The following is a 14,825-nucleotide window of genomic DNA, read 5'->3' as shown; positions in this document are numbered from 1 at the left end:
TAGAAAATTTGTACACATCCACTGCTGAATAACAGGTTACGAATGTTTTTTGTGGTAGTAAAATTCTCTTCTACGCGGCAACGTATTGTATGAAAAGAAATAAACACTCTCCGGCCATTGGTTTCTGTTTGAATGGTTTGTTTTTTCATGATGTTTTTAACGAAAAAAAAACGAGTTTAGTTTTCGAATTGTGTAACAATCCATCTCTCTATACTAACCTTGACCAAATTGACACTTGCTGTCAGTGATTGTTTCCAGTTGATTTTAAATGTAAATAAAACCAGCAGAAAACCATACACCCGAAAACCTTGCACGATGAGTTCGTCGCCAAATTCCGATGAGGACAGGTAATTATACTAGTCGGTCGGTGCAAATAATGCAGTTGTACTATCATTTTTAATTATTGTTCCACAGAAAAATTGATTTCAATCCACTGCTGCTGGCCAGTGGCAAAAGGAAGAGTGCATTCCTACCGTACAAACCATCGAACACGGTGCTAACAAATCTGCAGCGCGGCAACACGGAAGCAAACATTCCCAGTGAAATATGTCTTAATTTTCACGAAAAAACAGGCCAAGGAGAAATAACCGAGGAGCAGGTGCGTGCCGAACAGGTGGTCGATGCTGTGGATTCCGACCAATTCACACCACTTCATTGGGCGTGCTATTACGGGCAGCTAGCCGCGGCTAATATACTTATTAAGTGCGTACTGGGTTCCTCATTTAATGGACCTTTCTTATAAAAAGTCATACCTCATCCTTGTTTGTAGATGTGGAGCAGATGTTAATAAGCATGCAATGGATATGATTAGTCCCATACTTTTGGCGGGAGCAGGTGGACACAACGAGATCGTGCGCTTGCTGGTGGATAAGGGAGCGGTAGTTAATCATATGGACATTGTGGGTAATACTGCTCTCATGTATGCGGCAGCCGGAAATCATCCCCATACCTGCAACGAGTTGCTAAATGCGGGCGCAAGCTTTACCGATACGAACGAGGATGGAGAGTCTGCTTACTCTCTGGCAGTGAAAAACAATGCCAACTTAGCGCAAGCCGTGCTGGAAAATCACATCACTGCGCTGCTAATGACGTGAATAGTTGTACCAGAGCTTTGAATAGTTTTGTGATAATCAAAGTACCATTGAACAAATTGATCCCCGATGTCAATAGTATTGAATGTATACAAAAAATGTTTTACAAAAAAATCTTTGCTAGAAGCAAATAAAAATATTCGTGAGTCAATTGATAAAAGAACGGATTCGTTTGCTTACTAAAACAGCCAGCACTGTAGACACGTATCGCAGCACAACAAACGGCTGTCAAAACGTGCTGTTTTCTATCTATCCCGCTTTGGACGTGAAATTCGTGTTCCGTTTTCGTTTTCCCCGGCTGTTTCGCTTGTAAATCGCGGCACACTTTATCGAATTTCGGTGCAATCTTCATTCCTTCTCTGTGATAACAGTAAGCGTGTAGGTGATTATCTTCCGTGTTGTTTGTTTGTTTGTTCGTTAATCATCCGCAAGCTCCGGACACAAGCGTTCCTTTCCATATTCCTGTAGTACTATCGTGTCTCCGTTCCTTGTGCAATAGGCCATTCAAGCGGCGCGCTCGTTATAATTTAATTAGTTTTTTTTTATTTGGACGAAAACAATAAAACCAAAACACACACAGAGCTCACCCCTATCGTAATGGCTTCCGAATGGGAGGTTGTTGGCAAACAGAAGAAACCCCGTAAACAGACGGGCGGTGACAAAAAAACGCAATCCCAGAATGCATCGGAGAGTGCTCCAAAAATAGAAGATACGGGTAAGTTTGGAACGGTTGCATAGGAGTCGTGCGTGCAGCAGGAGCAGAATTAGCAACAGAGCCGACAAAGAAGCGCATACATACGTGCCGCTCTTTTTGCCGGCGGACTGATGCTCGAAGCACACTAACCCATTCCAAGCGTTTGATCGTGCATTTAGCCAATCGAACCAATCGGTCCCCCGATTCGGAAGCTTGGAAGATGCAGTTCAGTTGCTAGTTTGCTTCCGTGCACACAGTACACCCGGTTGACGATCCGTGATCAATTACCCGGCTTGAATCTGTACCGTGACGAATCCGGCTGGTTTTATTTTTAGTTGACATGGATGAAATTTGCTCCCTGTACACCGATGTGAAGGACGATCTGCTTGCAAAATTTAACGGCCTAAAGGATGCGAACGGGAAGGCCGACCCGAAAAAGACTGTGCCCGTTAATGGTAAGCGGACGGAAACACCTGTACGTGAGCAGCAACAGGGCGGTGGTAACAAAAGCAATCAGAAGGAACCAGAACCCGCCAAACAAACGGCTCCATCGAAGCCAACCTACAGGAATTTGGATGCTGCCTTACGTGCGATCAGTGCCCCCGATCTGCACTCCCAGCTTACGGCCGTGAACGTGAGCTTCAAGGACAATCATTTGATGCTGTTGAAGGCACTCACTGGAATACTGAACGATAAGCTGCGCGTGGACGAAACGGATCCCCTGTACACCAACAAACCGGCAAGCTATCCGTACAAATCGATACCCCAATCGTTGCGCGATGTCATCGACGACTGCATTGCAAAGGCAAACGAGGAGAATGGGAAATATTTCTACGACCTTACGCTATCCAATTTGGCCAGTGATATGAACAAGGGTTTACCCTATCTGGGCCATAAGTTAGTACTGCAAGCCATAGCAGTGCATTATCCAGCGGCCTGCGTCAACAATCTGGCGCGCAATGCAATCCTGCGAAATTCGTACCAGAATCGTACGAATATCGGGCTTAACTTGCTGTGGGCTTTAGGCCAGGGCGGGTACAACGATTTGGACGTGGGTTTAAAGGTGTGGCAGGACATCATGGTGCCGGTGATGGAGCTGAAAAACTACAACCGCTTCACGTGTGATTATGTACAGCGAATCCTAAAGCTGCATCGTTCACATAGGTGAGTATGCGATTGAATTACATTGATAGTAGTGTTATTTAAAGAAAATATAAATGGTCTGACATAGTCATGCTGCGAAAGTAAACCCGGGGCATATATCTTTAGATTTGTCGATAACTTGGTGAAGTCCCAGAAAACTGTATTCCACAAGCCCAGTTGAATAAGATTTCAGAAGTAGAAGTAAAAGATGAAAAAAAATCGAACGATTGTTGTTTTGATCGTGAGAGGCTTTTGTTGATTTGGTCGATTATGATCACGTAGGATCATTGGAAAATATATAGTTCTACACCACTCTGTAGCTCACCCTAAGCCTTAGAACATTAATCTTTCGACAGAGAAGAGATTAATGTGACTCGTATCGTTTTTTTTTTTTGTTTTAACTGGTGTTGCAATCCCATCACACACGCGACGACCCTTTCGAACCGCAACCTGTTGTTACCGTATGGTTACGAAATGTGGATCACATTTCAGCTTGGTCTGCAGCTGCCGGGTTTGGTATTTTTATTGAATGCCAATTCGAGCGTCGTGAACCCGCATGGCAGCCAAGTGAATCCATAAACTTCAGCTCAAAACTACCCCCAAAAAGGCTGAATCTTCCATGCTATCATTAATCTGTACACAAGTAACCTATTCGCCGCTTCATTTTCTATTGTGTTGACTATTGGCGCTTATTTATAGACTGAATCTTGGCGGCAGCGAGTTCCTCACCATTCTCAGCTCACTGACGACGCAACCGAAAGCGTACCGGGAGCTGGATGAAGCCGCCCAACTGCTGGTCGAGCGGTACGTGTTTAGCGCACCGAAAGCATCGGCCACCTTCGCTATGCTGTTCAAGAACATCTCCTTTATCACTCGTCCGGAAATGATTTACTACGGGCTAGCGCTGTGCCTTTTGGAAGATCCCGAAAGTGCTTCCGTTTGGTTGGGTCTTTATCGAAACAATGTGGAAACGTCGCTCGCAATACTGAGCTACCTAAGTGAGTAAGAATTGCCACCATAAAGGTAACGTTTCTTTTAAATGATTTATTACTAATTAATGTGTATATCGTACGGTTCCGATATTCCTAGATACTGCGAATCAGAAATTTTGTAGTAAACTATTAGGCGAGGATCACTTTATAAGGTTTTTATCGGACGTGGAAAAGCTGAATGAAGATCTATTACAGTCAAAGAAGAAAACGGAAGGACTAAAATCCGTTACGAGTATACTTAAGGTAAGTAATAAGAAGATATATATTAAATCCTATGCTATTTACAGTATAGAACTGGGATGTTAAAATATATACTATAATCGATAAGGCTTATTAATTATGTTTGAGCTATAGGCCACAACTCTAAACACAGGAGCTATAAGTGTTCTAAACTACCGTCACTCCTCAATTTGGGACTTTCGTGTGTCCACGTGGACGACTTAACTGGACTTTATATGCTTTGTCGCCCGGTGTCATCTTAATGCCATGACCAATGGAACCTAGTGAGTTTAATTCGTTGTACGATAGTGAGTTCATCGTACATCGGTTGAAAGGTTTTAGTCTGATTTGAACCAAGTCCATGCTAAAGTCCATAAAGTTTAGAAAGTTTAGAATAGAGAAAGTAGAGTAGAGAAATTTCATCAGACTGTAGAAAGGCTGGTTGAGTGCCATCGCCATTGCGTGTATCTCAACATCATGTTTTGTTGTTGGTGCTGCACTGTTTTGAACCAAGATAGGTGAAGTTTTGGACGACTAAAATTATTAGCATTAGATTTCTGCAGTCAAAATTCTTTAATGGTTATCGAAAGTATAATTTAGAGTTTTTTTTTTATTTGCTTCCATGTCCCATTGTTTGTAAAAACTAAAGAAATGGTTCAGAAAACATTTAAATTGAAAAATAAGTTTCAATCATAGGCTTAAACTTTAAATTTCTCTTAACACACTGTTTATTGTGTGAAAAAGGGAAACCGCCAAAACGTAAAACGGACAATTCAAAAATGTGTCGATTCTTTCGCTCCAAACGAAGCAAACTCCGCGCTGCAAAACCACCGTACACCGTTCGATCCATCCATAACCATCGGTTATAAACCGATACCTTGACGTTTGCCGCTGCCAACGCGAAAGCCGTTTTGACAACACGACGGTTTATCCTGCCCTTTCCCCCACACCTTGAGCGTCGCGTCCGACAAACCCAACAATTCGGTCGTTAACAGCGTTTTTTTTTCTTCTCTCGCCCAGTTGATTTTCTGCTTGTGCATCGTGAAGCCACGCATTTTGTCGTTGCCGACTTTTTTCCTTCACACCTTTTTCCAACCGACGGAAAAACTGCTAGGTTTAGCTTGTTTAGTGTACCCACACCACGGTTGCTACGGTTGGTTTTCCTTGCGCTCGTTTAATGTGTATGTCCGACGGGGCAGCGATTGTGTGAAGAACTTTTCTCGCTTTTCGTATCCGCGGCGGGTTAAACAACCGCTAACGCCGCGTAATAGAAGGGGTTTAATAGGGAAAGAGGGAACGAGGCGATGGGACGCGATGATGTGCCCCTGTTAAATGTGTGTACACTCCGTCGTGTGGTGCTGCTGCGTTGTCGAACTCCGCGGGTCGATTGACCATTTTCATTGATCGCGTTAATGTTCCGTCGTCGGTCGTGTTGTGTTTGCGACGCTGCGATTCAATTTTCCCGACCGCATTCGTATGAACGTGCTGCGTTTGCGTGTGTGTATGTATGTGCGTGTGTCATCGTGCGTGCATTACCAGCACCACCCCTGGAAAGGAAGCAGAGGGAAACGGAACTGCAACGCTTTCCGCGAAGGACGCCAGCATACTCATCACAGGCGAAATGCCACGAAGAAATTCGCTTTCCAATGGCACACACGTTGCCAACGAGGCCTATGATTGTGTGCGTGCGTGTGGCTGTGTGAGGATCCGGTGAAAAAGTGTCCACGAGAATCGGAAGGAACAAGGATTTACATAGAGCGATCTTCTAAAACTAGCGACGGCCGTGTTGTCTATCCTATCACGCGTTTTTCTATGACACGGGTTGGGAAAAATCGATACATCTCCCAACCCGCGTAATTGCATCGGCTGCTTTGATGCTACCAAAAAGGGAAAAATTTGACTTTCTGCCACCGTTTTCGCTCTTTGGGTTTTATTCATTCTTTTTTTGGTACACCCTGAAAAGCAGAAAGATGATATCAGGTGGGTGGGATGAACCACATTGCTCAAGAGGAGTCCTTTTTAATTAACCCTTGTGTTTTGTTGTTGTTGTTTTTTTCCTTAGCGCTTTGTGCCTGATACGGGAAATTTCGCTAAGAGCGGACAATTTTCACACAAACTGGACAGAAAGCAACTTTCTACGGATGTTATTTGTACATCAAGAATCGTTGAAAGTTTGTGTGTGTACTGAATATTCGGCCGGCAGGATGATATTTTAGGTCACACGATCACGATCAGTTTGCTTTGCGATCAATGCATCGCACTTAAGGAATGAGGAGTAGAAGCAAGCAGTGTGTTACATGGAATGGTTGAGGGTTTGCGTGTTGTATATTGCAACTTCCTCACCCCCCCGTTCCACCGTGCAGTGCAACTGCATCCAGCCCCACTACACACCCTTGTGTTGATTTAATGTGAGAACTACCAAGTGTTTTACCGCAGCAGATTTCACATCTCGTCTGCCCACTTTCTTCTCCGTTAAAGGCGGATAGTCTTCTACATCATCCTGGAGTGTGTGTGCAGATTGGTACACCGGTTGTTTAACAACTCCAATGTACAATACGGCAGCTAGCTACCCGATGGAACCGTGGTTAAAACCCCCGGTACATTATTTGTCATAGTAAGCAAAACTTTTCCTTGTTAAAGCTCAAGGATGAGTGAATACAGCAGCGAAGAGGGAGCTAAAGAAAAAAAAACAGGGAAAATAATCTTCCTCTTCACGGGGCGTAATGTTTGTTGAGTCCGTCATTCCGTTATCACTTTCTTTTATCTTGTGCAGTGATGCATATGTTTTAAAGATTGTACTATCGGAAGATTGCTGACCTTCTCCTCGGTTCAAGATGCGCCTTTGGACGAGAGAAGGCTGACATTCTGGGCTACATTCCACGTCATTAGAACCAATTTTAATGGCTGTATGCGCAAAATTGAATTAAGTCGCGCAGCATCCACAGATAAATAGAGATCGCGCAGCCCCAGCATCAACTGCGACGTCTTCTAAGGCTCGATCACACGCCGGGTCATACATACGCTCATCAGCCGGATTTCTCTTGCGTATCTTCACACACATCTTTCTTCGTGTCTGTTTCCCGCACTCATCTACCATTTATCGCTTCTTTCAGCTTCTGCCGTCAGAAACTAGTTGACCAAACACAGAAACCTGTCACCCAGATCTTTCCCTAAAAACCCAACTTTTATGGCGAGTTGAGATTCCAGGGTGCTTCCAGAACGACACGAGGAACTTGGTCCATGGTTCCAGGGTGTGTGTGCGTGTTGTATGTGAGCAAAGGAGAGAAGGTACCGTTAAATAACCGGCAGCCGCGACGTTGCGGTGTAAACGTGGTCGCGACCATAGTCGCGATTTCTCACCAATTTGCTTTTTCGTTTCTCCCTTTCTCTTACGGCAAACTCACACACACACACACACACACACACACACACACACACCGTTCGCTGTGGTAAAAGGAAGAGCCACGAAACGCCACAGTCGCACCGGCAGTTTGTACCTCGTAGGGCTGATGTTGGTGTATAGCGCTCGTTTACTACACCGGTAGCCTCGATAATGGCTAATGCCATTACGTAGCCGGCTGAACGTGACGATATTTGGCATGCAGAAATTATTCACCTCAAGCTGGTCTGCCGCGTTTGTGTGCCGGTGTGTGATGTGCGCAGCTGATTAGAAAGTGCATTGGACATAATTGCTTTAGGTTATTGTTGTCCGTGTGTATGTGTGCGTTGGCGCCTTCTTCCAGCGAACAATGCGCTGGCGTGGATTGAATACCTCGAGTCGGTCTTTTCGTTGTCTCTGACATCATAGGCCGGTGAAGTAGGATAATTGACTCAATACGTCAGGTTTGTGTTTAAATTTTGACCATTTCGACGGAGGATTAATTATTCGACTATGGATAATGTTTGAGCCACACGATATCTTTATTACATTCTCAAGACCCTAGCTTCGACACAGTGTCAATTCTCACATATTTCACCGGAAATCTTTTTCAGTAGAACCGGAATGATCTTCAAAAAACATGTACAATTTGAAATGCCTCGTTTAATTGTTGGAGCTATAGCTGAACCAATAGCAGAATAGTCTGTTTCTACGAAAATAGAAGTACGATCCTATACGGAACCTTATCGGACGTTTACTCGTATAGTATTGAAGAAGAAAATAATGAAATTCACGAACTTCAGATTGTGGCGCAGTAACCCACAAACAAAATTGGAATATTTTAGGTATCCAATGATCATCGTTTGCCTACTGAAGATCATTCTGTTTGTGTGCTGATGATGTAACGCTGCTGCATGAATGAAAACTTTGGAAGTAGGAGTAAAAGGTGAACTTGTAGTGGTTGGCACAGAATAATCTTTGTTCCGTGCAGCGTTTGCACCTCCTAAAGATGATCGTGTCCAAACGCACAATCATGCGTCGTTCATTATTATCGTTCAATGTTTACCCGCGCGCAGGTTTGACAGGTTCGCGGCATTAACGTAAACAGTGTTTATTTATTGCTGGTTTGTTTAACCTTTGATATCACGCTTATTACCCGGTGCACCCGGTGCTAATAAATCGGTGGTCCAATCTGATCGAGATAATTCTCTGTCCACGTCTCGAACAACTGCAGCACGAAGCACGAAGAACCTTCCACTCGCCGCTCATTCATCTACATTGAAAGCAATCCACCCCTGTTCGTAACAGGTGTTTTGCAGCTTCGCCGAATTGTGATGTGGCTTTTTCCGAATGGTCGAACTGCATCGGCGGTGCGAAACGAATGGCAAAACCCACACCCGGATTGAACTTCGCGTCGGTCGCTGTCCTTTGTGAAGGTGTGATAAGACACACCGTTTTTTTCGATTGATTCTAGTAGAGTTCAAGTGTGGAAAGGCGTGCTTTTGGTGGCGCTGATAAGCAAACAACATAGGGATGCAATTGAACCGGCTGTGAATAGAACAGCACACCCAATACATTAGCGCGGACGCGTGGCGTTATTACATACGAATGGAAAGGACTGGAAACAATTGTTGAAACGTTGAAAATATGTTGAACAAAAAAGGCTCTCATGCTGGTTTTCATTTGTGTACACATTGGTATCGATGTCATTGGACTCTAGGGTTTATATGTCTCACAATTTAATCAAAATTTGGTAGAGTGCATTATTTACACCACCGATCTCTTTGCTTTCAATGACACAGTTTCGTTGTTTTTGGAAATTTTGACACAACGAAAATGACCACAATGAATGGAAAAAAGCAAATAAGAAAATGATGATTTGATCAATTTATCGGTGTCGAACACCCCGATCACGGTGCGAACACGCGGACACACAGTTGACATACAGTTGACAAAAAAGGGGACCAAAAATGTCTGAGTGCTTCAACCGGGGTGTAAGTGGCACGGTTTTTCTGTTGTGCTTTCCAAAATTGGTCCGAACAAGTGTCGTTAAGAAGCAACCTTTTTGGCTCTCGGTTCGCACGTCACTGGCGGGAATTCTAGAGCAAGGATGATGATCGTTTAGAAAGGATCGTTTTGTTTTAAAAGTAGTACAAAAAGCAGGAATTAATAGTAGCGATTTTTTTAAGACCCAAGCACAGTTACAATTCGCGCACCGGTTTGAGGTGGATATTTACAGCGTGCCGTTACTCTAGTGGCTTTAGGCGTAATTCACGCCCTTGGTGCACTTACGTAATGGTGCCGTTAACGTGCACGTAGTACGTGCACAGTAAATGTTACGCCTCACCTTCGCCACCCACTCCCACCAATTGTTCGAACGATCGATCGATACATTAGGATTTGATGCGTATGATGATCAGCTCATCATCCATCGCATAGTGCGCATGATCGCGATCCGCTAATCGATGAAGGCTTTATCGTGAACTACCGAAGGACCGATCATGCCGAGGCGGATTTTTATAAATAAACCTGCGTAGTACGCACGCTGTCCCGGTATTGATTTAAACGCGTTCGGAAACTGAATTGAAAGGAAATATCAATTAGATCATATGCCATGACGTGAGGACACAGCTCTCGCAAGACAACATGGGACACCAGCGATAACGATCGAGTGAATGAAGATTAATATTTCAATAATGATTTACTTGCATGTTTGGTTTAATTTGTATTAAATTTACAAATCAATTTCTAAGTTTGCAAAGCAAAGTTGGTAAAGTAGTTGGTGTTTCAGAATCAATTACCGGGATTTTTATTTTTCCTTATTTGGGTATTGTAATGTAATTTTTATTATTTGAACTCTAAACACAAAATCACGACACATACCATATCATACGTGATTTCGATTGAGAAGAAAAAGAAGCTTAAATAAAGTATCAAAATGTCTCATTGTGATGTTACGATACTGTATGTAAACTTCAAGCTGTCGTTCCCTGCTGGGCTGGGATCGTTACGGCTCCCGGTGAGTCTAGTTTGCAAATGATTAGCAAACGCGATTTGCACGGCCGGCAATATGGAACAGGAAGGCAGCTTCTCTGCTCCCTCCTCACCTTACTTACGGCTCGTGCTGCTCCACGCAGTGTGTGAAATGATTCATTCAATAAAGCTCTCTGCCATGCCATCTCGGTAAGGTTAAATAGAGGCCAAAAACGTATCCTTCCAAAATGCACGTAATGGACTTGTCCTTTCGATCGAGCATGACGTTAAAACACACACATGACACACTTCCACCTTCCGGTATTCACGTTCGACGAAGCGCGAGCATAATGAGAGTGGTTGGCAGGCTATGCATATGGCAGACCTCGTCCTGTTTAGATCACAATCGGTTAACACGATCAATGCGGCTTTTGGTTGTTGTTTTTGAAGCGGCCAGTGATAAAGAGTTCCTTCGTCAGTTTGGTTTGTTCAGCACGATCAAACATACACGAGTTGGAGGAATTTTAGTTTCGTTTCATTTCCTCGCCGTGAATCAGTTGCTTTCGTTTAAGAAAACAATTCGGATTCAATCACATAAACCACTGCTAAAGCGTCAACAACCTGTCGTTTCTTTCCAACGAATAGTTGCATTCCCTTCTTAGCCGTGAATTGTGCATTCCATTTACCTCGTTCGTGTGTATAGTTTGTGGAAAACGATCGTACGTTCGTAGCCACAAACCTCGTAAAGTGTAAACAGTGTTACAAAATCAACTCTACATTGCCCGTATACAATACATCCATTCGTTCGACTTGATACATCCCATCGAGAGCAGTACATCGAGTTATTTACGTATATATAAATAGAGCAGAGCCAAAACAAGCAAAAAAAACGAGCCTATCTGCAATAAAAATGGCCTCGAAGTCGTCCGCTGACAAGAAAACCCAAAAACAGAAGCCGCAAAATGTAAACCAAAACCAAAACCAGAAGAAGGTAATTGTCACGGGGAAAATGGGTACACTGGTTGTCTGCAGGAAACGTTTCCAGTCATTTGAATTATCAGTGTGTGGAACTACCTTACTTATTAGTTATTCTTGTCTCTTTGTACTCTCTCTCCAAATCTCCCTCCGTAGGAAATTCAGGGCAAATCGAAGAAGAAGCAATCGTCCAAAGCGAACAGTAAATCTTCTTCCTCGGTGACGTCCGTCCTATGCAGCTTCCTGCTGGCCACATTCCTGCTGTTCGGTGTTACAGGCGCACTCATAGGCTATGACACGTACCGGGCCGGCGGCAAGTTCGAGGCTTCGTTCACCGGCCAAACGCTGAAGCAGGCCGGACTGTTGCCAGCCGTACAGGATGCATGGACCTGCACGATGAAGTACAGTGCCCGGGGCTACAAGTGGGCCGAAGCGAATGTACCGGTGTACTATCAGGCTACCAGCAAGGTAAGAGCAGGTGGAAAACCCAAACGGTGGAAAGCTAGGATATGAATTTAATGTCTCACCTCACCATTTTTGTTCTCCTACACACAGGCCCTTGGACCATACGTAGAATTTTCGATAGACTTTGGTAAAGTTCTCTGGAATGGTACGAAAAAGGGGTTCGCCAATGCTAAGCTGCTGGTCGAACAGAAGCTACCAGTGGTAGCCGATTTTGTAAGTAGTGCAAAACAGTCACAAAAGTAAAACCTTGTTTGGTGTACCCTCAATGTTGTCCTATCGTCTATTTCATTACTACAGATCGAACAGTATGCACCGGGACTGCCCAAGAAGATCGGTGATGCATCATGCGCATTCTGTGACACCGTGTGCACTTTCGCGTCCAATGCGTACAAGCACACGTACGAGTTCTTCAAAACACAGGTGTTTGTGTAAGTGTGTCGCTAAGTGGGTGGGATTAGTTGTCACAGCTTCATTGTGAGGACCTCAATGCACTTTTCATTTGTTTTGTTTAATTTGTTTGTGTGCGTGTGTTTTTTTAATGGGAAATGATGAATTATTCGCTTAAATCATTTGGTGGTTTTTCTTAGTTATGATTAAAGTTAAAGTTATTTTCAACTCATATTCATTGTTAAGTTATCCAATTACCAATATAACTTATGTTCATGTTCTAGTTGTAAAAACATTGTTAAAATATATCTGCATAAGGCGGTCGTAATGTTTGCATCGCAACCTACCATCATGGAGTAGCTCATAATAAATAATTTTCAGTCGATCCCACCATACACAAATGGCAGTGGACCAATTCTTTGCGATAGTGCTCTGAATCGAACTCTGAAGAGCAGTTAGATTAGAAGACAAATAAGGAAATATATTATTTAAATGGAAAAGGGAATATTCGAGGAAATAATTTGGTTTTGCTTCGGCTCTTTTAAAATTTATAAAGCTTTGAAGTTTCTATAATTGCTGAAAACATGTTTATTGTTTATATATGTACTAATCATGTCGTTTTCTTTCCTGTCCACACCCTTTACAGTGGGAAACTTTCCATGGAAAGCTTGGGAAAAGCCTTCAACAGTACCCAACAGGCTGCTGCTCTGTACTATAGTTGGTTCAACGATCAGGTTGATTTCTATGCCAAACTCAAGTAGAACGACCATTTAACAGTCAGCAGTAGCAGCAACCACAACAGCAGGAACAACAACAACAATATCTCTTAATAGCACTCCTTCGACCATTGACCGGAACCAGCCAGCAGCCGGCAGTGTACCATGGGACGCTGTGTGTTTCTATTGACGTTAATGTAGTTGATCGACGGTCTGCGATCGTTTGTTCGATTGTAACGTTATTACCATCTTTGGAACCGATGCATAAGACAAAGGAAGGAGCTTTTAAGTAATGGAAAGTACATGATCGCGGCGAATCATTAGGAAAATGCAAAAGTGTGTAATTGTTTCTAGCAATAAGAAAATGGGATAAATGGGAAAGCGAGAGAGAGAGAAAGTGAACACATAAAGTCATACGTACACAAAAGGAAGGAGAAGAACATCATCTTTCGTTGCAAACTCGGAAGGCTTAACAAGGGGCAGCACAACACTACCGCGCGCAGAAAGAGGGAATAGAGAAGGTTCCCTTTTAACACGCTCGGAAGAAGGATTCGCTGGACCGTGTGTTTGTATTGGTGTGTTTGTGTGTGTGTTAAACGCGTTAGTGAGAGTGTCTCATTCAATCAAACATCATCTTCCACCTGTCCTTGTTGCATAACTATTGTACGTTTTGTTTAGTGTTAAATACTACTGACCATGGCAGGAAAATGGATGAAATTTAATTTGATAGTAATAGTGAGGGGTCAACGGATAATAACACATTGGAAGCGACAGCGAGCGACAGACGATGCGTAAAATGATCCAGAAAAATAAAAGCAGTAAATAAGCCATAAAAAAACCTATCTTGTGGGGCTAAAGAGAACAAACATCAACAGCCAAGGGAAAAGAAATGCAAAATTGTCGTCGTAAAGTGTAAGGCTTGCGACGATCTCTAGATAGGGTGAGATCCCACCAACAGACTCCCCAAAGGTGTGGTCGAATTCTCTGATAGACAGACTTCTTTTTTACATTTATGCTATTTTTTCCTAATTTAAGAACCGATGCTACACATTGTAAAACAAATGAAAGTCAATAACATGGGCGCGCGCAGTATGTTAAATGAAAGGTTGATTCAAACAAAAGTAGATGTAACTCTCTCTCATACACTCAGTGTTTAGCCGAAGCTCCCGATCCGTTAACTACTCCCTTCATTCCCTCGTTCCTCTTTCCTAGGCCATTCTAATCTGGAAAATACATTGGCGCAACATGTTACATTAAAATTCATTAAATACCACGAAAGCAGCGCGGAAAAGAACAGGAAGAGACATTAAAAATGAACCACAAAACTGTGTTGTTTCTGAATGGATGATTGTACATTTTGCCATCGATTCCGTTATATTCATGATGACTTGTCATAGGATAATCGTTGCTTCCACGGGACTGGATAGAACTAGACTTTGCGCAAGAGCGCCTAAACCTAGTCTAGATGACAATGTCTAGTATCAGCCAGCTGACAATAACCTCGTTTTAGCCATGTTTGAAAGGAGGTTGTTGAGAAGGACGTCGGGCCCTGAAGGTGGAAATACAATAGGAAACTTGAGCTATGCAGTGGCTGCTGTTCGAATGACCTACAATGAGATTAATTGCCAAACTGATATGTCCAGATTGGATGTAAGCAGCGCTTAACTTAAGCTATCGTTTCAGATGTATTTTTTCCCCAACTCATTGATATGTTCTTCTACTTTCCTGACATATTCATGAAGCAAATACGTCGGGAAATGGTGTTTAAGTTGCATTTTAGCATTGCCTTTT

The 14,825-nt window shown here is 43.2% G+C and overlaps 2 protein-coding genes across 2 annotated transcripts; both read left to right on the top strand.

Moving 5' to 3' along the window:
* Positions 1 to 315: 315 nt before the first annotated feature.
* On the top strand, positions 316 to 1,094 carry LOC128713735 (ankyrin repeat family A protein 2). Its single transcript, XM_053808602.1, has 3 exons — positions 316 to 347; positions 415 to 702; positions 770 to 1,094. Exons 1-3 carry the CDS (start codon positions 316 to 318, stop codon positions 1,092 to 1,094), a joined length of 645 nt encoding a protein of 214 aa, XP_053664577.1.
* Positions 1,095 to 1,688: 594 nt separating this feature from the next.
* On the top strand, positions 1,689 to 13,086 carry LOC128712036 (transmembrane protein 214-A). Its single transcript, XM_053806932.1, has 8 exons — positions 1,689 to 1,806; positions 2,121 to 2,949; positions 3,628 to 3,926; positions 4,018 to 4,163; positions 11,623 to 11,934; positions 12,022 to 12,144; positions 12,229 to 12,359; positions 12,965 to 13,086. Exons 1-8 carry the CDS (start codon positions 1,689 to 1,691, stop codon positions 13,077 to 13,079), a joined length of 2,073 nt encoding a protein of 690 aa, XP_053662907.1. The 3' UTR covers positions 13,080 to 13,086.
* The last annotated feature ends 1,739 nt before the right edge of the window (positions 13,087 to 14,825 follow it).

This window comes from Anopheles marshallii, chromosome 3, assembly GCF_943734725.1.
Source record: "Anopheles marshallii chromosome 3, idAnoMarsDA_429_01, whole genome shotgun sequence".
NCBI lineage: Eukaryota > Metazoa > Arthropoda > Insecta > Diptera > Culicidae > Anopheles > Anopheles marshallii.
This window is presented reverse-complemented; position numbering and strand designations above follow the sequence as displayed.